This window comes from Gossypium hirsutum, chromosome A12, assembly GCF_007990345.1.
Source record: "Gossypium hirsutum isolate 1008001.06 chromosome A12, Gossypium_hirsutum_v2.1, whole genome shotgun sequence".
NCBI classification, from domain to species: domain Eukaryota; kingdom Viridiplantae; phylum Streptophyta; class Magnoliopsida; order Malvales; family Malvaceae; genus Gossypium; species Gossypium hirsutum.
The window spans coordinates 100,814,017-100,835,673 of record NC_053435.1 but is presented as its reverse complement, the minus strand read 5'-3'; the positions used below and the strand labels follow the sequence as shown (position 1 = coordinate 100,835,673).

Genomic DNA, 21,657 nt, shown 5'->3' with positions numbered 1-21,657 from the left:
CCACACCATTTTGTCTCTTGGATTCGCCGACCTCTAACGCAGAAAGCCAACGAACCGACTGTGCAACCTTCCAAAAACATACACAGCGGCCGTTCCTTGCACAAGTTGAAAAGGTCACCTATTAAGGGACATGGACGGAAACGTCAGCCCCGTAATGCGGAGAAGCAATGAATACCCTGTTGAGGGAGAGGGAGTGTTTACATAAAAAAAGAGATATCAAATATGTGCCACTCCATCCCCTATTTATAGTACTAGAAAACCTAGTTTATTCCTAATTAAATTCTAAAAGATAAATATAAATAAATAAAGATAATTAAGGATAAATAAATATAAATGAAAATAAATCATAAGATTAAATCTAAATAAAATCCTTAATAATTATCCTAATATAATTAAAATTAAAATAGATTCTTGTGCTATAAAATCTCTTCTTTTGCATTTTTGTCCTTAGGTCTTCTATGTTTACATTTTCGGCACCACCCTTTTCTCCTACTTCGCATGTTGGCCCAATTCATCTTTAATTTCACGCTTTTCTCCTTTAAATTTACTTTTACCTTCATTTTAGTCCCTAAAAGAGAAAAGACCATAAGTAGCCCAAATTAGTAGGATCATACTAAAAAAAAAACATGCAATTAGCATATAAAAATACGAAGTTCTAGAGTATTATAACTAAATTGATAGAACCTATAAATATTAAAGGAAAAAAATTGTTATTAGGCCAATAAAAAATGTTACATCAAACTTTTATTATCAATTTAATGCCATGGAAATTAAAGAATTTAATTTCGAAAACTTTAGTGACTAAATCGCAAAAAGAATTAGTTGGGTGACCAAAATAGAAACACTCATAGTTGAGTGACCATTCATGTAGTTTATCTAAGAAATAAATGGCCGTGTCATCCAATCATTTTAGACTTAATGGCACAATGACAAAAAAAAAAAAACGAATCCAAACAGTTTGGTGATTAAATTGAAAATTTTCATAATTGGATGACCAAAACAGAAACATGGTAAAAGTTTAGTGGCTACTTAGGTTATATACTCTTAATTTATTATTTGTTGTTTTTTTATTTACTTCCTTTCATATAAATGTAACATCACGATTCCTAGTCTTTATTTTGTTATACAATGCCTAGAACTACTCATAGCCCCTCCCCTACTCTTAAATAGGAGGATAATGTGCTTCAGCGCACTCGAACCTACGTCCTCCTATACTGGAAACTAGAGGTGATCATGGGCTGGGCCAAGCTGGGTCCCAACAAAAAAATTAGGCCCATTTGCTAGGCCCAGGCCTTGACTGACCCAAAAATGGGCCTAAAAGTTTGCCCAAGCCCAAACCGGATAAAAATGCTAAAACTCGGGCCCAACCCAACTCGCTCATATTAATTTTTTTATATTATATTAATTTTTACATAAGTTTTAAATATATATAATACATAAAAAATACTAAAAATATTAAAATAAATATTTTTGAACAAATTGAAAATAAATTTAAAAAAATATGTATACTTAAATAATACTAAGACAGATGCAACTTAATAAGAAAATGTCTCTAAAATAATAACAAAATTAATAATAAAACAAGCATTATATAATATCCAAACAATAACAGCATAATAGGGAAATTGTAGCAAAATAGGAAGAAAACAACAAGAAAATATCATTAAAATAACAAAAAATTAGCAGGTTTTTTTTCATTTAGTAAATTTGGGCTAGGCTCGGGCAAAAAAGTCTTACCCGAGGCTCGACTAATTTTTAAAACATGCCTTATTTTTTTGCCCAAACCTATTTTTCGAGTTTATATTTTTTCCAAACTCTCCCACTTTTTGAGTGGGCTCTACCCGACCCATGAACAGGTCTACTGACAACAATGCTGATACTAACTAAGATAAAACTCAATCGACCTCTTAATTTATGAGTTAAAATGTGATTTTAATGCTAGATTTGTAAAAAAGTGATTTATTTTTATTTTTAATTAAATGTTTGGTTTAAGAATTTTTATATCATATGTTTTTTGTGTGTGCATTTCAAAAATTATTTTGAGTTTGTCAGGATTCCCTAATATAGGATTGTCAGGATTCCCTAATATAGGAATAATCTCATTACCATATTTTAATGTAAGATTCTAAAATGATTGGTATTTTTGTTTCAATTTTTATCATTTTACCATTAAATCATATATTTATCCCCTAATTAACATGCTATGCAATTATTTTTAAGGTTTATCTCCTTATTCAATATTGGATTATATGGATGAAAATAATTTATGTAAAAATTATATTTATAACAATTTTATTACAACCAAGTTAAGCTCTATTGAAATTGTTAAATTAAAACTTTAAAACTTATGTGTTTCACCTCTCAAAAAAAATGTGTGTCAAGTTTAAATATTATCATTGTATTATTTTATTGAAAAAATACAAAAAAGATAAAAACACCCTCATATTAATATTTGTTACTTTGTATATAAAAAATGACATTTTTTTTGTAATTTCTCAAATAAATTGGTTCCCGGTTAACTTGTAATATCAACTTAATTAGAAGCTCATATATGTATAGATATATAATTTTTTTTAATTTCTCAACTAAATTAATGCCCGATTAACTTGTAATACCAACTCGATTAAAAGCTTAATATAAATATACAATATAATTATTTTTAAGTTTAAATTTAAATTTAAATTCAAGTATTTGCAATTTATCTCCTCATTTGTGAAATGCAATTCATTTAGTTATTCTAATAATTTTCTTGTTTTTTTTTTAATTTTTACCATATTAAAATTTAATAACTAATTTTTTTTTCAATTCATGCCGGGACGGATTTAGGGGTTGGAAGGTCACCAACCCCTAAAATGATTTTTTTATTATTTAGACTCATTATAATTTATAAAATTTTAAATTAGTAATGGTAAAATTATACTTTGGTCCCCTAAAAAATGATAAAAAAATTAATTTAATCATTTAAAAATTATAAAGACATAGGTTATTAAAATAGTAAAATTGAATTTTTACTATCATAAAAATATACGATTTAATTTTGGTCCCAAAATTTTTTTTAGGTTGGCTCTTAAATTCATGTTATATGCAATTTATTAAGTTGGAATTATTTTTATTTAAGATATAAATTCATTTTCTTTAGAACCTAATAACATATGATAACGAAAACCATAATTATTATTTAAGAAAATTATACATTTGTTTATTGTATTACATTTTATCGATTATATTTTCCTAATTTTTAATTAATTATTATAAGTGTGTTTTCATTATTAATTATTTATTAGTTGAGAAAAGTTAACATTTTGTAAATTATTATCTTTTTTTTTTCTATATTTTCATGGTTAATTTTCACTTTCAATATAGTTTAATAACTTTTTTCATTCTTATTTAGTAAAATATGCTTTTAAATAATCTTACCTTCAATCAATCAAATAAAAAGAAATTACATTACATTCTAATATACTAAATAATCTTACATTTTGGTAATACTATTATAATAATAATTTTACATTCAATGAACCAATCGCTCTTGGAATTTACTTTCCTACAAATAATAAAAAATTATTCTCTTAATAATTAATAGAAAAGTTACATTTCCATGTAAATAGAAAGAAAAAAAATACCAAGCTAAAATTAGCCTTTCTTTCATTTGAGTTTTCGGTATTAATTTATTCATAGTAAAAAAATATAATTCATGCTTCTTCTTTTGTTCTCTAGTGTTAGCTTTGATATCTTAAATTTTTATACAACAATATTTAATATAAATTTTATTACTAAGACATTTAATGAAAACATTATTGAAACTATCTTTTAAAATTTTCAAAACCTTATAATACTCGAAACATGTTTTAAATGTGCTTCATCTTACACCAAATATTTTAAAGTTAATATCAAGTTACTTTAGAGTGTTTAAGTGTTTAAGTGTTTCTAAAGCAACTTGTTGATCAAGTACCGATACATGGCAAATCAGTAGTCATAGAACAAAACAAAAGGCAAGGGTATTGATACTTGTTCATGTGGTATCATTACATGCTCTAGAGATATTGATACATATCTCAAAATATCGATACCTAAATGTTACAACAATAACTAAAATCTATTTTTTAAAGGAGGTATCAACACCCATGTTGAAGGACCACTTTTCTGCACTAGTTTTTCATTTGCAATAGCTCTATAGACTATTTCCTCCCCACCAACTCCAAATAACTAGATTTCATTTGATACAAACACTCATCAAGAATGTTTCCATACATAATAGAAATTTTCAAAAATCAAAATCAAAAGAATCAATTTTATTTTTTCATTCCCTTACATATAGTCTCTTAGAGCATATTATTAAATTTTCATAAGTTTCAATCCTTTATTATTACATCGAAATGTTGTTATAGTGTGTGATTATTGTATACGACTAAATGATTAAATATTTTACAATAAAATAAGTTAAAACATGTTGGTGCTTATCATTACACAATTTAGGGATGTAAAATGTGTAACACCCCTTAACTCCTATCTGTCCCCGGAACAGGAATTACGGGGTATTACCAGTCAATACAGTTCAATTACGGTCATTAATTAAAATAATTGTTTACACTTATCATAAATTTAATATCGTCCCTTTAATGGGCCCACAAAGCCCAATATGAACAGTAAAATCAATTCGGGACTAATTTAAAATCACTACAATTTTTTCTCAAAATTTCAAAATTTTCCTTATGAACAGTACCCCCACACCCGTGTGGATTGCCCGTGTGACTCACACGGTTGTGTCACTAGATCAAACGGCGATGTCGCTAGGTCACACGGCCATGTTGAGAGCCCGTGTAACTCTCTGACTTGAAAGTGTTAAGGTGCAGCTTTCACATGGTCAGTCCACACGCCCGTGTGGTAGGCCGTGTGGACTCGAAATGAGCCTTAAACAACAAATTTACCAACCCTGCAATTTAAGATACCAAACATTCCAATAACCATTCATTAAATTACTTTAAATCACATTCAAACCTACTTAAAACATGTCAAATTAGATATTTTATGTGCCTATATGATGAATCTTTTAAGTATTTCACATACATTATTAAATAGTTCAAATTCTTTCCAAATAAGCCAATTCTTACCATATACTGTTACTAAATCTAAACTTACTTATTTCATCCTTACATTGACAATCCAAAATGAAACATATAGACATTTTAGGTACATGCCATTACCAATAATTAATATACCTCTTCACGTTGAGTTCGGGATTGGCCTAGGATGCTGATTCAACGGTCTGACTTTAACTTATCCTGCGCACGGAAACAAACCGTAAGCTGAGTATGAACTCAGTGGTATTTCTATAATCCGAACACATAATAATATAAAAATATAACGTTCACTTAAAAATCATATAACATTCACAATTATATAATTGTTCAATTCATAGATAAATTCTTTATAACTCTGTAACAGCCTAATTTTCAGTGGTGTCAGGAATAGAGATTTGAGATCACTAAATCCGACGAGTGAGTAAAAAATTTAATAAATTAATATCTATGAGTCAAATGTGAATATAGAAGTATTTTTGAATTAATGAATTTGGTGATTTAAAAGAATTAATTAGGTAAATTGGTTCGAGAATGAGGTATCGAGACCTTGACTTCATAAATCGAGCCATAAATATTTTTAAAAATATTTATGGAGTGTTAGTGAGGTAGTATTAAAATTTCGTCAGAATATTTTGACGGTTGGATGGTTAATTAAAAAAAAAACTAAATTGAAAAAGGTGTAAAAGTTGCTAAAAGGATTAAATAGCTCAATTGTCAAATGAGGAAGGACCTAAAGTGCAAATAAGCCCAAAGGAGATATTTTGGGCGGCAATAGCTGAGCAAAAATCAGGAAAAGGGTGAAAGAAGGGAAAAATTGGAAAATTACCAAAATTAGCTAAATAAAAATTGGACCAAATTGGAATATCTAGAATTCTGTTTATTTTTTCTTCATTCTCATCAGCCAAAACACCATAGAAGGGGTTCTATAAGCTGGTATTCCATAATTTTTGCACCAAGTGAGTTAATCCTTGCCTTTTTCTTATAATTTTTGTATTTTTAAGACTTTTACAACTAGGTCCTACTATTAAATTCATTAGTTTTTGATTTCATGGATGAAATTAAAAGTCGTCATGGTTGAGTTCTGTAAGTTTATGATGAAATAGCATGAAATTGAAGCTTTAATTTGTTTATGAGATGATTTTATTAGGTAATTTCAATAGAAATTGATTTTTAGGACCTAATTGTGAAAATGTTTGGAATTAAAGTCTAGTGCTGAAGTTTTGATTCCAAAAGGTTATAAAGTAATTTAAAGTGATAGCATAAAGTGTTAATTAATAAAAATCAGCTCAATTGAGAGGCTAATTGAATAGGGACGAAATTATTATTTATTAAAAGCTTAGGGGAAAAATGGTAATAAACATCTTCCACTAAAACAGTTTTGGACAGCAGTAGTAAGCTAACTTTGAAAAATCACCATAAATTTTAGAAATCGAATTAAAAGATGAAAAAATATGGAATTAATCTTATTTAGTCTAGTTTCTCATAGAAGAAACGGTATAGCAATGGAATTGTAAATCATGAGATATAATAAATTTTGTAAGACAAGGTCAGAATGAATTCGGGTCCCCTGTTCTAACTTTGAAAAATCATAAAAAATTTAATAAAAATAATTAGGGGCTTAAATTTATATGTTTAGAATCCTGAATGAGTCTATTTTCAAGATAAACAAACAGGAACATCATTAAAATCCTATACGGTGAGATAATTAATTTTTAGTGAAAAAGGGTTGGAACTGTCAGACAGCAGAACAAGGGTGATTTTAAAGAATAAACTGTACTTATTGATTAAACCAAAAATTATGAAAATTTTATGGTAAGAAGATACATGAGTTTAGTTTCAGGGAAAATTAACGGATATTAATTTGGAGTTCTGTAGTTCAAGATAAAAATAATTTAGTGACTATGACACGGATGGATAGCTTGAATATTCACATAAGTAAATAGTGAAAGTTATGGATAATATTACTTACAAGTGTGTTATTTATACTAAGGATGTGGATGGAGAGGAGGAGGAGGAAAATATACATATATATATATGAATGACTTGTGTATAAATTGATCACATGCCCGATTATAATTGATAAATGTTGAATTAGAAATGATATAATGTTTTATTTGGAATATTTATTATGAAATTGTGATTATCTCTATAATACAAAAATCGAACTTGTGAGTTTATATAACTAAATTTTAGTGACCATTTGTTTTATTAAATTTCAATATTATTTTATGAATGGTGATTAATATTTACGTATGTTAATTGTTGAAAATAAGTAAATTATGTACAAAAGTTATGAAATTGAACTGAGTATTTCGGAGGAACGGAACGTAAGAAATGAGTATGATCTTTCAGTGAAAAAGATGAATTGACGGTAAATTACCCAAGTAAACCGAGATTCAGCATTTGTTACGAATTCTCGTGTTTGCTTTCCGTTTAGCTCTTACGAGCTTTCGTTAACTCATATGAGTTTCAGTTAACCCTTTTAGGGTTTCAGTTCAGCTCTGATGAGCTTTAGTTAGCCTTCGGGCTTCTGTCTAGCACTTGTGTGCTTCAGTTAGCCTTCGGGCTTCCGCTTAGCACATGTGCTTTAGCTAGACTTCGGGCTTCAGATCACGATGTACTCAAATCCGTAAGCCATTCCTTGAATGGACAAGTTGGTAAGTCGTAAATGTAACGTGTGGAAAAAGAAATGCAAGTAATGTTATCATTATTATTATTAAGCTCAATTATGTGATTTCGTCATTCAGAGATTGGTGTTTGACAGGATATGTTAGTAAATTATAAGTATGTGAATCAAAATGACAGAATTTAAACACCTAATGAGGTTGAGCTCATTCACATGAATTTGTCATTTGAAATTGTGATTGATAGGAAGAAACAGTGAATTGCATGCTTATAAATGGCTACATATAATTATCTGAAAAACAAGAAAAATGATGGTTATTGATATATAGAGACATGAGACATTGATATATGAATTGGAATATGTTTGATAAATGTGTTCATTCATAATTATGGAATTATGTACCTCATGTGTTCTATTTGCATAAAGATCATATTTCAAATACTTTGGTGAATAAAGCTTAAATATGAAATAGTATGAAATCGAGACAAGTTGTTATGAAAACATATTTAAATTATCTGTAAGTGTTTCGTACTCCTAGGTAATGCCTCGTACTCTATTCCGGCGACGGATACGGGTAGGGGGGTTACAAACTGAATCAATTCTTTCATCTACTAACCTGTATAATTTTCCACAATATGTTCACAATTCATTTGAACAATAATATTATTCACTTATATCCCATTTAGAGTTACATAATTCATGTGTTTCAATCATGTTTCAGTTCACTGTTCATTATCAACATATAATATTCAACAATTTACATTTCAATCAATAATCCGTTTTATTCCAAGCTCAATATCAGTCAATATTTTTCAATATCAATCAATTTATCAATATCATTCAGTAACAATTAGTCATTCAGTACCTTTATTTACCCATATTAACATGACTCGGACATTGACGGATATACGGATCCAACCAACACACCAGTACCGCACTCAGTGCCTCATCGGCTTTGCCGAAGTAAACAGTAACAGTATGGTACTCAGTACCTCATCGGATTAAACCAAAGTTACAGTAGCAGTAAGATATACATGGTGCCTCATCGACTCGAAGTCGAAGTAATAGTACGACACTTATAGTGCCTCATCGACTCAAGGTCGACGTATTCCTGAACACTTCCAATCCTATGGCATGCCAACTATAGCCGACTTAGTCCGACACTATTAATAGGGTATTCAATTCACTTTCAATTTTTCAACCAATACACATTTCAATTAATCACATATATTCTCAATTCAATACAATTCACTTTACTTTTCAATAATAAATATTCAAATTTCACAATAATCACATGTTCATATTAATTCATCACATTCTCAATCAATATACTTTTCAAATATAACATACATCCAATATTCAATTTTCACATCAATCACATATATCCATATAAATTCAATTCAATAACAATTACTAATACTTACCTTAATTACATACAATAACATATAAACCAGAATATAATAATTAATAATTAATAATTAATAATTAAAATTCGGATTAAATACCAATTCAATTTAAATTCAATACCAATGCTCAAATATCACATAAATTATAATTTCATAAACACTCAATTCAATATCAAATATACTACACTTACCTTAATTTTCTTACCATAAACATTTAAATTAAAATATAACAATTAATAATTAAATTCGGATTATAAAAATACAAACCGTAATTTTCGAACTAACCCTCATTGACTTTGCCTTTGCCTTTTCCTTTCTTAGCCGAGATTTTTCGAAACAACGTTAGGACTTAAACTTGGAACCTTGAAATCCCTAATTTCCCTTTCTTTTCTTCTTTCCTTTCTTTCCTTCTACCTCCGAAATGCTCTCTGTTTCTTTTGCTTTGTTTCTTTATTTATTTAGTTAGTTTTATAATAATTTAATATAATAATTATTATAATAAATATCTATTTAGTAAATAAATAGATATATTACAAATGTACACTTATATATCACTATTTTGTATATCATCATTACCATCCATTTGTCACAATTTAGTTTATTTCATAATATAATAATATTTAATAAATATTTTTTACTTATTACTTAAGAAAATATACCAATATATTGCAAGTGTATTTTCATGTATTTTACACATGTTTATTATCATTACCATACATTTGTTACTATCTTAATTAATTTAATAATAATAATAATTTAATATAAAACCATAATAATAATTAATAATAATATATAATCTAAGAAAAATCTTTCTTCTCATTTGACGCTCACCTAATGAAATAGACATAATTTCATATTTAATCCCCTTTATTTTATTTTAATCTATAATTAAACTTTTACCTTTTATTTAATTTAGTTCTTTTTATTAATTATTCTAAATTAAGCTAAATTCACTCACAAAAATTTAATTAATCACTCAATTAACTTCGTAAATATTTTTAATAAATATTTATAAATTCATTTTCCAAAAACAAAGATCTAATGATATACTTTTCCAATAACCATAAAATTCGAGTAGTTACAAAATATATACCACCTCTATTAAGTTTAGGAAAAAAAAGAATATATCCAAAGCTCTTCAAACTTCAATTATTAATCCAAGGAACCAGCCAAATGAATTAAATAATGAAGGGAAAAAAGTTGTTTTATATTTTCAAATATTATTTGTTAAAATCTCCCACTAATTTTGGATTAGTGCCAATCCACAAAGATTCTCAGATCTCACCATTTTCCAAGATAGGGTAAGACTAAAACTAATAAGTGGACGGTCCAAAGTAAAAGGGCATATCTCCTTCAATATTCTTTTCCCCTTTAGACTTGTATATTATATATTTACATTTTTTTATACATATTCTTTCATTTCTGGCCATGACTTTGCTTTAACTAACTTTTCCATTTGTTTATGGTTTCAGTCTGTTTTTTGGACCTCTTCATTGGAGAGAGAACCTTTTCTCAGCTATCTTTTACATATTATTATACAACTCACACGTTACTACCATATAATTTTAGCCATTTCAACTCACTACATGAATATAAAGATAAATTTGCTTAATTACTGGGCCGGCCGTTTGAGTTGGTATTTGTATTATTTTTCAAATGTGTATTATATTTATGATATTTTACATTTTTTTTATGATATTGCTGCTTTTATATCTTTCCTAGTCATTACTTAAAAAAATTATGTTCATGTTTAGTGATGAACAATTATAATAAGCTGGTATATGTAGAAGCATAAAAAAAAGTGAAAAACCTGATTAATATGTATAAACCATTATCAAAGTTTTGTACTTTCAACAAGTGATAAGTACTTGACGAGATATTTTTACTTCATAAATTTTTTTGTCTCTTCATGCATTTAGATTTTCAACAAAATTAAGAGAAAACAACAATACTAGAGTTGAAACCCTCAACAAAACTAATATAAGAAAAGAGTAAATCCAAGGAGGCTATGCATGTAACATGAAGTTCTCACCATGATTTATGCAAAAGCAAGAGAAAAGTAAATATTCTTAGTGGAAGATAAGATCACCCAATGAAGGAATTATACCAAAGGGGACCACAGCAAATTTGACACCTTGGTTTGATCTGTTTTCCTTTGTCTTTTTTCCTCTTATTCTTTTTCCTTTTTTTTAAAAATAAAATAAAATCCAAAGAAACCTGAAATGTTGGACTTCTGACACAGGTTTAAACACTTCTCAAAGGTGTATATAAATATACAGGTTGTTGCACAAACAATGGCAATGCAATGCAATAAGTTGTTTTTGTTTCTTCTGTCTGAGTTTTGAGCTCAAACTTTGAGACCAAAAACATGTGGAGAAGAAAGAAGAAGAAGAAGAAGAACACTGCAACCATTAGTAACCATCCCTCTTCTGCTTACTCCTCGTAGAGGATTTGAAAGGGGGCTTAAAAGGCAAGTCATTTGAGGCAAAGGGAAGGCCATGCCTTTCTTTCTATTTTTACTTTATTGTGTCTTTATCTTCATTTCTGCATCTTTGTTTTCAATCAGAGTTCAGATCAAAATGAGCATAAAACACATGAAGAAAGTCCAAATTTGTAGCAGATTAATTGGTTGTTCCAAGCTGTTTTATGTTTTTTCCCCTCAAAGTTTGTTGAACAAAAATGGTTGGTTATACGTCTGCTATTTCATCTGAATAATTAGTGCTTCATTGCTTGAATTTCTTTCAGCTGACAAAATGGGTGGGTTTGAAATGTTTCAGATTATGAATAAATTGTTCTTCATCAAAACATGAAATCTTACAAAACATCGTCAGGTTCATTAATTGTCAGTTCAGTCTTACATAAGTTAGCAGATACTCATGCCGGCTATAATGTGCAAGACAAAATCTCCACTCTTTCGTTTATAAAAGACATGAATTCTTGCTCTAACTCTTCGCTTCTCTTTAACTACTACTCGTCCTCAACAAAACAAATTAAACAGAGACTCGTCCGGGCATGTTGGGTGTTTTTCATGAAATCTAACAATATCTGATTTCATGTTAAATGGAAAAAATTGTGATTAAAACAGCCATAAAATCAGTTATATAGTCAACAATATCATTAAGAAAAAGCTATGTTCTTAACAAATAGAATGCATATCAAATACAGATCAATCCATTTCATAACCTATAACTTCAATAAATCAATTTCTATGAGATGAGAGATCCCCTTCATCTCCTGCATCCGCCTTGAACAATATTTGAACAAGAGGGGCAAAAGAAGAAAAAATTGAACAGTATCATACCTATTGATTTCGAAGACCGACATAATTATGTCATATAAACTAAACCCGATTCTCAACGTTTCGTTTTGATAAACCTGGTCTAAAAAAATTTTACTACAAAACTATGCACCTCATTCTCTGAAGGGGAATTATCACCTAACTCAAAATAATCATCTTACTTATTTAATCATCTTATTATCATTGTATTCGTCAACTCTAACTTCGGTTCTGCGATAAATATAAGGCAGCTAGACCCGACTGCAGAACTTCAGTGGACTCTAGTCAAGTTCTAGACTCTTTTTCATAGCCTCATAAACCAAATATGTAATGCTTGCAGCTGGGACAACTTTGAGAAGATTAGGAAATAGTCCTTTGTAAAAACCTCTATAACCTTCATTCCGAAAGGTTTTCCAAAATACGTCAGACATTCCATTATACGCAACACCTGAGGTAGTGCGTTGAGCTTGCATTCTGTGAGAACAAAAAAAGAAACAAGTTACGATGATGTACGGATGAACCTGAATGACCACAAAAAGAATTTCTACATGTTATAATCATACCTCGTTCGAATAACCTGCAAAGGATAAACACATGTTGCTCCTAAAGCTCCAGAAATTGTTCCACAGCCTAGTTGCACAAGAGGACCGGGTTCTATAAGATGGAGAAAGAGTCATCAGAAAGCAAATTGGGTAAGAAATTCAGAAGAAACACACAAATTAATGAAATATGAAAAACCCGAAAAGAAGATATAAGAAAAAGAGCAAAAAACAAGCATAAAATAAGAGAGACAGATAGTATAAATACCACTATCTTGAAGAATATATGACCTCGAAAAATCTTTCAAGGTCTCATAGACAGTAAGGTCGATGCCAGCATATGGGATAATCCCAAGAAGAGATGGCACAAGACCTTTATAAAATGCTCGAGGACCCTCTTGAACCCATATATCCTTAGTTAATTTCCCCAGCTTTGGAGGCTTTCCACCTTCCGAAGCACAAGTCTGTAATCGAGTTTTTACGAGATCCATTGGGTAGATAGCACATTGTGCCACAGCACCGGCTACTCCACCAGCAAAAAGTCTCCCACTAGCACCTATATCACCCTTCTTATCCCCTCTACTGTCTCCTATTACAGTCTTTAACATTTCATATGCATAGAACTTTATAGCACTTTCAGGAGCTACTTTCACAACATTTAACCCATTACCACGGAAAAACCCCAAAATACCATCTTCCTTCAATATTTTTCTTACAGCTGGTAGAATATCGGCATTTGTCGTTTGCACTTGTAAAACAACCTTCAGGCGATCGAGAGGAGCAGTTGCAGTGCGAGAAGCTGCTCCGGCTATTCCTCCTGCAATAAAATACTTGCTTCTCTTAACATGTGTACTGATGCCCTGGGGAATAACAGCTGTTTCTCCGATATCTACAAGGCAAACCTTTTCCCAATGATGATAGATGTTCTCCATAGTAGCTTCATGAGGATAAAGTAGAAGGAAATCTCTCCATTCTTCAAATGTTATAATTCCATTGTTGTCCTTATCAACATGCTCTACAAATCGTGCAAGTTCCTCATCATCGATACAAATCCCTGCAAAATACAAACTGCCAGGGCTTATAAGATGAAAACAACTGTTATTACAACCATGGAAACAACCAGCCCCTCAGCATCCAGCAAAAACAAACTGACACAACTTTTATACTGACAAGAAACTGTCTCTTGATATCAAGCCAGACAAACACTTTCCTTAAATGGTGGCAAACTCTCTTGAAAGCTTGCATAGATCCTTACCGGCCAGACTGTAGGATTTGCCGAGGCACCTCAACAAATGCAGATGCATTCATAAAGGAAATATAAACAAAAAAAAAGATGCAGATTCTGGTCTGACAGATTTTGGAGGAAAGAAAACACCCTTTAGAAGTTCCTTTAAAATAGAATGGACAAACCGTTCAGATTTCAGCTCAGCAAAACTTTGTCTCAGAATAATTTGTAAGAAAAAGAACACAAACTTGAACAAGAGAACATCAAAATAATAATAATAAAAAATTCCCAACTACCTTCTTTTTGTTTCTGTTGATTTAAGAACTAAAATATGAAAGTTCAATATATCAACACCATGACAAACACATCGGGCATGTGAAGCTTTATAACCTCTCATAATATTAGACGGGTTTTGAACAGTCCCAAGATACACCATTGCAAACATGGGCTTTTACATAACAAACCCGCAGAGGCAGCTTCCTAACACCTAACTGTAAGTTACTCCAAATTCGGTTTAGAAATTTGAGCAAGACAACGCATTCCCACAACTCGCAATGTAACCTATCCCCAACAACACAAACATACCGGAAGAATTCAAATTGCCAACCGAAGTAATGCATTTGGATGAATAAGGCTATCTACTTTCCTTAAAGGTACCAAACTGCGGTTTGATTTACAAAACACTGCAAAAGCAATTTCTCCAATCTCACAATGATGGCAAGTTTTTAGAGCAAAAGGGGCAATAGGAAGATTGAAAGCAACATACAATTTATCAATTTATAAGCAAACTTTATAATGATTTCACTATCAACCCCAATTAATGCAACTACCTCACCACACCAATCAAACATGTCAAGATAAAGAAAACAAAACCAAGAAAAATAAATTAATATAAAAAATACTACAAAAAAAAGGAGCATAGCATACCAGCCTTAACAAGCGCATCCCAAAGCTCCTCAGGCAAAATGCACCCATTGTGCTCCACATCAATAGCTTGGAAAATCCTATAAAGTTCAAGCTCTTTGTCATCCATATACCTTTTAAACTCTTGATAATCCACGCGCCCATCTCTGTTTGCATCGCAGACTTTCAACAGATCGTTGGCGTACTTATACTCGGCCGGAATCTGCAAAGCCGAGAGACCCTTTTCGATCTGACCGTAATCCAAGAATCCCACATTGGCTGCATCGAAAAAGTTGAACAAACTCCGAATCCTTAAATCCCTTTCCTCCTTCGTCTCGCGTAATGCCAAAAGAACGTGATCCATTGAGACGGGTCCCTTCTTTTTGACGGGGTTGCTACATCCAGCTTTGGATTTCGCTTCCATTTTAGGCAAGCCTACATGTTCCACGCCCTGCCCTGCTGCGCCAGGCATAACAACAAACAGCAAAACGATGACGTTTCTGATTTACCTTTAATCCAAAAATCACTTATTTTTCTGTGAATGTTGTTGTATCTCGGCACTGTTCTCTGCAATCATGGAGCTTCGAAGGGAAGATCTGTTTTTTTATTAAACCGGAAACAAACAACATAAATAAATAAGTAACCTTTATTTTTTTTTCCTGCTTTTTTTTTTTGAAAAAAGGGGTACAAATAATATACCCAAGAATCAATTAAGGAAAGGATACAAAAAAATTGACTGGAATTAGTGAGAGAAATAAAAGAGGTAGACTTTTCTTTTGGGTAAGGGAGGTCAAAAAAGAAGGAAAAATAGAGTCTAAATTCGAAAGGAACAGGCTTATAAAATCAAAAAGAATGGAGATGAATTCCAAGTAGTTTGAATGCAGTGTTTTGTTTTTCTGTTCCAAATATCAAATTCAATCAAAGAAAACAATAATAGAGCGGGATTGAATGAAGGAAGGAAAAAGAGGGCGGTTCTAAGAAAGGGAGAGAAAGAGAAATTGGGAAAATACACGTGCAAGATTATTGAAGGCAGAACAAAGAGCATGGTTCAAATTCCCCACAAAAGCTCTTTAAACATTCAAAATTAATTAAATTCTATTTTTTTTATGGAGTTTGAGAGCATTAACTTAGTCGGGATAAAATTAAAATATCTGGGCTTTGCCTTCCAGGAACACAACCACCCCAGCTGCTCTGTGCTTAAATATTTTAGAAATATATTACTTGATTTTTTCATGTATTTTTTAATTTCGTTAACTTCTCAATTAAAATACTGTGTAATTATATATAATTTAAAAGTGATTTTTTAAATAAAAAATTAAAGAATTAAATTATTGAAAATAAAAATAAGAGAACTAAGTTTTGTAGAAATTTAGAGTCATGATTCTTTGAACCAAACAAGTCAATCAAACTAAAATTTGACCGATGTATTAATCCGAAAAAAGACATCAGACTGATTAATCCATGAACTAATATAGACCAATTGAACTAGGATAGAAAATTGATTAATGATTTATTTAATTCAATAATACAAAGGAATGAGTGCGTAAACTAATTTTAAAAAATGGCTTAAAATATATTTTAATTTTAAAAATTTGACACTAATATAAATAAATAAATAAAGTAGTAGGAGTTTTTAAGCTTAAAAATGGCTCACCCGTGTTGTTACCATCCTTGATCAAATTCGAGTTTAATATCCTGATAATTTGGGCTGACTACACTCTCAATTTAATTAATGAAATCTTAGGGTTTTTTTTTTCATTTAATTACGATACGTTTTCTTTTGGATGATTTTTCTGGAAATGAATTGTAAACGTTTCAGATGAATTTTAAGCAAATAAATAATACTACGTTATGACACGAACGAAAATATTTATTAATTTTTTAAATGAATTAAATTAAATTTTGTTTAAAATAATAAAATTAAAAGAATTAAGTTTAAATTTAAATTTAATTTGTAAACATATTAATATTTTAATCATTTCTCAAATAAGTTCAAGTAATGGAGTAGGGTCCAAATCCCTTAAGCTAATTTGAATTTTATTCTCATAAAGTAATAAAAGGTTCACAATTTCTCCAATCTATTTAGTAAAATAATTTTCAATTTACTTGAAATTTTTACTTGAAGTGATCTTTCACTTGGAAATTTTTGATTTTTTAATTTTTTTAAATAAATGGGCTTAAATTAATAGATAATTTAGAATATTATGAATAAAAATCATTAAAGCCATATTAATAAATCTCTTATGTTTATTTCTTTATTTTCTTATTTGCTTACTACTTGTGTTCAAACATTTGTTTGAATAGTTACACACTTGTCTAAATATCTATTTGAATGAGCTAGATAGAGAAAGTAAATTGGAGTTTTTACTATTAGTGATTTGTAACCGTTGAGGTTGGTGTTGGGCTAAAATTATTGTTATTATTTATTTTAACATTTGAATTAAAATATTTAAAAAGAAATAATTTGTTTGTTTCTTTTATCAATCTTAAAATAATTAAAGATTTTAATAAAAATAAAATCAATTATTATTAGATTTATGTTCAAAATTTAACACTAAATAATCTTTATGCACATTTATTTACCTTAATATTGAAACAAAATATTTTAGGTTAAAAATTTATAATTATATATTAAATTATTGTTATCCACTAAAATCATAATTTAATACTTAAAAATTCCAACTTCATTTACGTTCAAAATTTATAAAATCTACATAATATAAAATATTTTTATTATAATTTTTATCTATTAAAATATTTTCAATTTTTTTCCATTATTCAATAATGGCGTGACTATTAATTAGTTAAACATGATTACTCTTTCCAAATAAAATTTTAAAAAGTGAATCATTTTAAAAGTTACTTATTGGAAGTAACTTATCAATTAACAATTATAAGTTACAATATTGAACTATTTAAAAAATATTTTAGTTTATATTAAAACGAGTAAGAGAACTATTTTTTTTTTCACTCACTATAAACTTTCATTTTGTTTGTAATGTTATTCCCATCAAATTTTTTTATTATTAAAAAGCTTATGTCTCAGTAATCCAACAATATTTTTTTAAAAGAATTCATAAATTATAAAAAAAATCAATATTTCTTACAAAGTTAAAAAATATTTATTCTGAAGTTACAATAATGCTAAGATTATTAAAAAAAATACATTAAATGCTTTTTTTAAAAATCACAAAATGTTCTAAAAGTTTCAAAAAAAAATTTTAAATTAGATGTTTTAAAATTATAAAATATTCTTCTAAAATTATAATTTTAAAGGTAAACCGAACTTCAAACTGAACTTGAGCTTAAAATCCTGATACAGGAGCTCGATTGAGATCCACTGGACTACTATTTAAATTCATTAATTATAAAACGTTGTTTTGCTCTCCTTATTTTGCGCGTGATTTTCCAGAAATTTTTTTCTGCATGATTTGCACAATTCATCTGAACATAACGTTCAAAAGTTGCTAATGTATGTATGTATGTATATATATATATAATACATATCACTATTTTTGAAAGAAACTATTAAAGCTAAACTGGTAACAATTGAATACTTGTATTCTGAATCATTTGGTGTATTATTCATGATTTGATTATTGTTGATTAATACTAAGGTACATGACCTTAACTGCTATTAACCAAATAGTAACAACCTACTAACAAGTTGAACTGCCTAACTGATTTGCAGCTGTACTCTTAACAATTTTGACAACTAAAATATATATGATACATATATATCACTATTTTGACAACAAAGTTACTGGAACTCTTAGATGCAATACAGAGCGTAGCTCATAAGAGCACCTTCACATCCCAATTGCTTCATAGCCATCTTCTCCCTCGCATTTAAATTGATAATGAACGGCAAGAGCGATAACAGCTACCACACCAATCAAAGCTGCCGCAGCCCAAAGGATTGCTACCACCATAATACTGTCCTGTGTCTGCATCAGATGATTGTTTCATTAAAACATTATTGGTTTCATCGAAGTTAAACATTTGTATATTTGAAATAATGAATGATCATCTGGTTGGACTAATGGATTTTCTTCGTCAATGTTCACCATTTGGGAGTTGGAAACCTACTTGAACAACAGTGCGCAAGCTATGCATTGGCTTGGGCAAGTCATCTGCAACCAAAATGTAGAACAGCCCCATGACACCAGTATGATGTCTGATTCTACTGTAATTGAACTCCAAAATCAAAGTCTCCCCTTCAGATATCTCCACAGTTCCGGGTTTAGGATAGCAGGTGGTCATTCCTACAATGTAACCAGCTTCGTTTCCTGGTTCTTCTCCTTCCCCATAAGTCGGTAATGAAGAACACATAAGTTGGCCATCCTGAAATTCACCAAAATCAAACAGACACAGCTCGTCATCATCAGATCGCATGTATGCACACATACATATACATATAAATTATATAATGGTATAGAAGTGTTGCGCAGAAATAAGACATTTCAATACCTCTCTATAAAGAGCAGAACCAGTGCCACCTGAATGTTGGTGTGCAACACCGTATATGAGATAACCACCAAATGGCATGTCAAGGCTTATCCTTTTGGTGTCGATGCATCCATCATTGCCCAATCCAGTGGCATCACAAGATTCAATATCATATTCAATCTGCATCAAATGTATTCAATGATGAGATTTCACTAGAAATTTTTTTTGACAAAACAGAAATGGTGTTGCAGCACATAAACAAGACAGTTCATCTACCTTGCACTTGTGCTCTGCATTAATCTCCGTTGAACTAGGGGTCCTTTTCCAACTATCAGTGATATCAAATATATAAATTTTAACAGGCAAGACGGACCTATCCATATCAATCCACTTCACAGTGTATCTAACGTAAAGGGTTCTTCTAACAGCCTCAAACCCATGTTTCACCTTGCATTGTGTACGATCGTAACAACATAACAATCCTCCTTTATAGTATGGCCTCAAAGGTCTTCCATATTCATCGACCGTAACACTATACAGATCACAACGACATTCTGTACATCCCAACTTGTCTTCCGCACCCCTTGTATCAATTGCATGAACATTAAGCATCCATTGCTCCTGAAAGCCTGAAGGAACTTCAGCAGGATTACCTACTTCTATTCCATATGGATCGGGAATATGAGTTGAAGTTTTCCGTGTCTCAGACCCGAGGCCAAAGAACTGACTAAGAATTCCATTCTGACAAATCCCACTGTTTCCCCCAGAAATATAGTCCGACCTGTTAAGCTTTTTAAGGTCATCCAACTTCGATATTTCCACGCCTTTATGTACATAGTATCTAACAACAACCCAATGATGCAGTTACGTCTCGTGCAGTGGAACAGGATACCCGGCCTCATCAATTACTTCTGCATCAAAACTTTTCAAGGCAATATGACCTTTCGGAAAGTCGACATTGAAATAGAACCTATTTTCCACGGATCCTGGTCCGAGCACGAACTCGGGTGACAAGAAAACAGCAGTATGTATCTTATTTTCGTTTCCCCAAAAGGCATGTGAATATGGTAAACTTAACGTCACCAAAATCCCAACCAAAATTAACCATCCCGAATTATAACTTGCCATTTCCCTGTCATTTCAACAACTTGAGTCAAACCATACAATCTCTTCAAAGCTAACTATATATTTCACGTATTTGAACTAAAAAATAAATGTAATAAGACAAAGAGTTAGTTCTATGGGGGAGGGGATGAATTATCAGCAAGTTAATAAGATTACGTTGTAGTCACCAGTGCCCGTGATGTAATCATTCGTACCAGATATATACATGTATCCGACCTAAATATCTAAGTACAGAAGCAACATAGTTTTTGGCAACAGTTCATTGCAATAAAAAAATTTTAAAATAGTCAGTTGATAACTATTCATCTTCACCCAGTTTATTTTGATAGTTCTGAGGAACAATTTTGAAAGCAATATTTTTGAATCAGTATGCCTGTGTGTATACTATTAATGAAAACGAAATCAACCACCCAAACTGGAAAATTCCACTGGGGATTTCAGCAAATTACGAGTAAGTGCAATTGGGGGGAAGAAATACAGACAAGGGCAACTACCAAATCCATACATGAAATCAATCCAAATGAAAAAGACAACCCAAAGAAGGAAAACAAAATTTAAAGCTGCAAATCTTCAGAAAACCTGGAAACAAATAGGGACGATCAAACAAAACAAAGCTTACCAAAGCGTTCTGAGTTTACTGCTACTTGCCCTTCAGCCACTACCCCACGAGCCACTCGTTTCTCTTCACATATTTAAGTTGAATATCATACACATCGATATGGGATGGGAATGGGAAATTGGGAAATTGTACGTAACAAAATGCAAACATAAGCTATGAGTTATGACGCCAATAATTTGATTTTCTTTTTTAATATTTATTTAAAGTTTTTCGGATGATTTAGCCATGACGATTTGGGATAATTGGACTATTATCAAGATAATAGTTTTTCGGATGATTTTCTTTTTTAATATTTATTTGAAGTTTTCATATATAACCAAGATAACTAAATTAGTTTATAATCCTATTAACCAACTCCAAACGGTAGTAGCAAGATTATACATAAATTATAGAATAGTGGTTATGAG

General features: G+C 30.3%; 1 protein-coding gene and 1 pseudogene across 1 annotated transcript; both read right to left on the bottom strand.

Annotated features, from left to right (window-relative positions):
* Positions 1–12,201: 12,201 nt before the first annotated feature.
* Positions 12,202–16,150, bottom strand: LOC107946897 (calcium-dependent mitochondrial ATP-magnesium/phosphate carrier protein 2). The gene is made up of 5 exons (XM_016881387.2): positions 15,783–16,150; positions 15,082–15,653; positions 13,198–13,983; positions 12,954–13,044; positions 12,202–12,864 (listed from the first exon to the last, which is right to left on the bottom strand). The coding sequence occupies exons 2-5, from the start codon at positions 15,527–15,529 to the stop codon at positions 12,672–12,674; spliced, it is 1,518 nt and encodes a 505-aa protein (XP_016736876.1). The 5' UTR covers positions 15,530–15,653; positions 15,783–16,150; the 3' UTR covers positions 12,202–12,671.
* Positions 16,151–18,617: 2,467 nt separating this feature from the next.
* LOC107946896 (uncharacterized) lies at positions 18,618–21,402 on the bottom strand (annotated as a pseudogene).
* Between the last annotated feature and the right edge of the window lie 255 nt (positions 21,403–21,657).

What these genes read in the sequence shown, in the direction of transcription:
- LOC107946897 (XM_016881387.2), bottom strand. Translation starts at nt 15,529, where the DNA reads ATGCCTGGCGCAGCAGGGCAGGGCGTGGAACATGTAGGCTTGCCTAAA. An exon ending in ATATATTCTTCAAGATAGTG is followed by an intron (nt 13,045 to 13,197) that starts GTATTTATACTA and finishes TCCATCTTATAG; the next exon opens with AACCCGGTCCTCTTGTGCAA. An exon ending in TTGCAGGTTATTCGAACGAG is followed by an intron (nt 12,865 to 12,953) that starts GTATGATTATAA and finishes TTGTTCTCACAG; the next exon opens with AATGCAAGCTCAACGCACTA.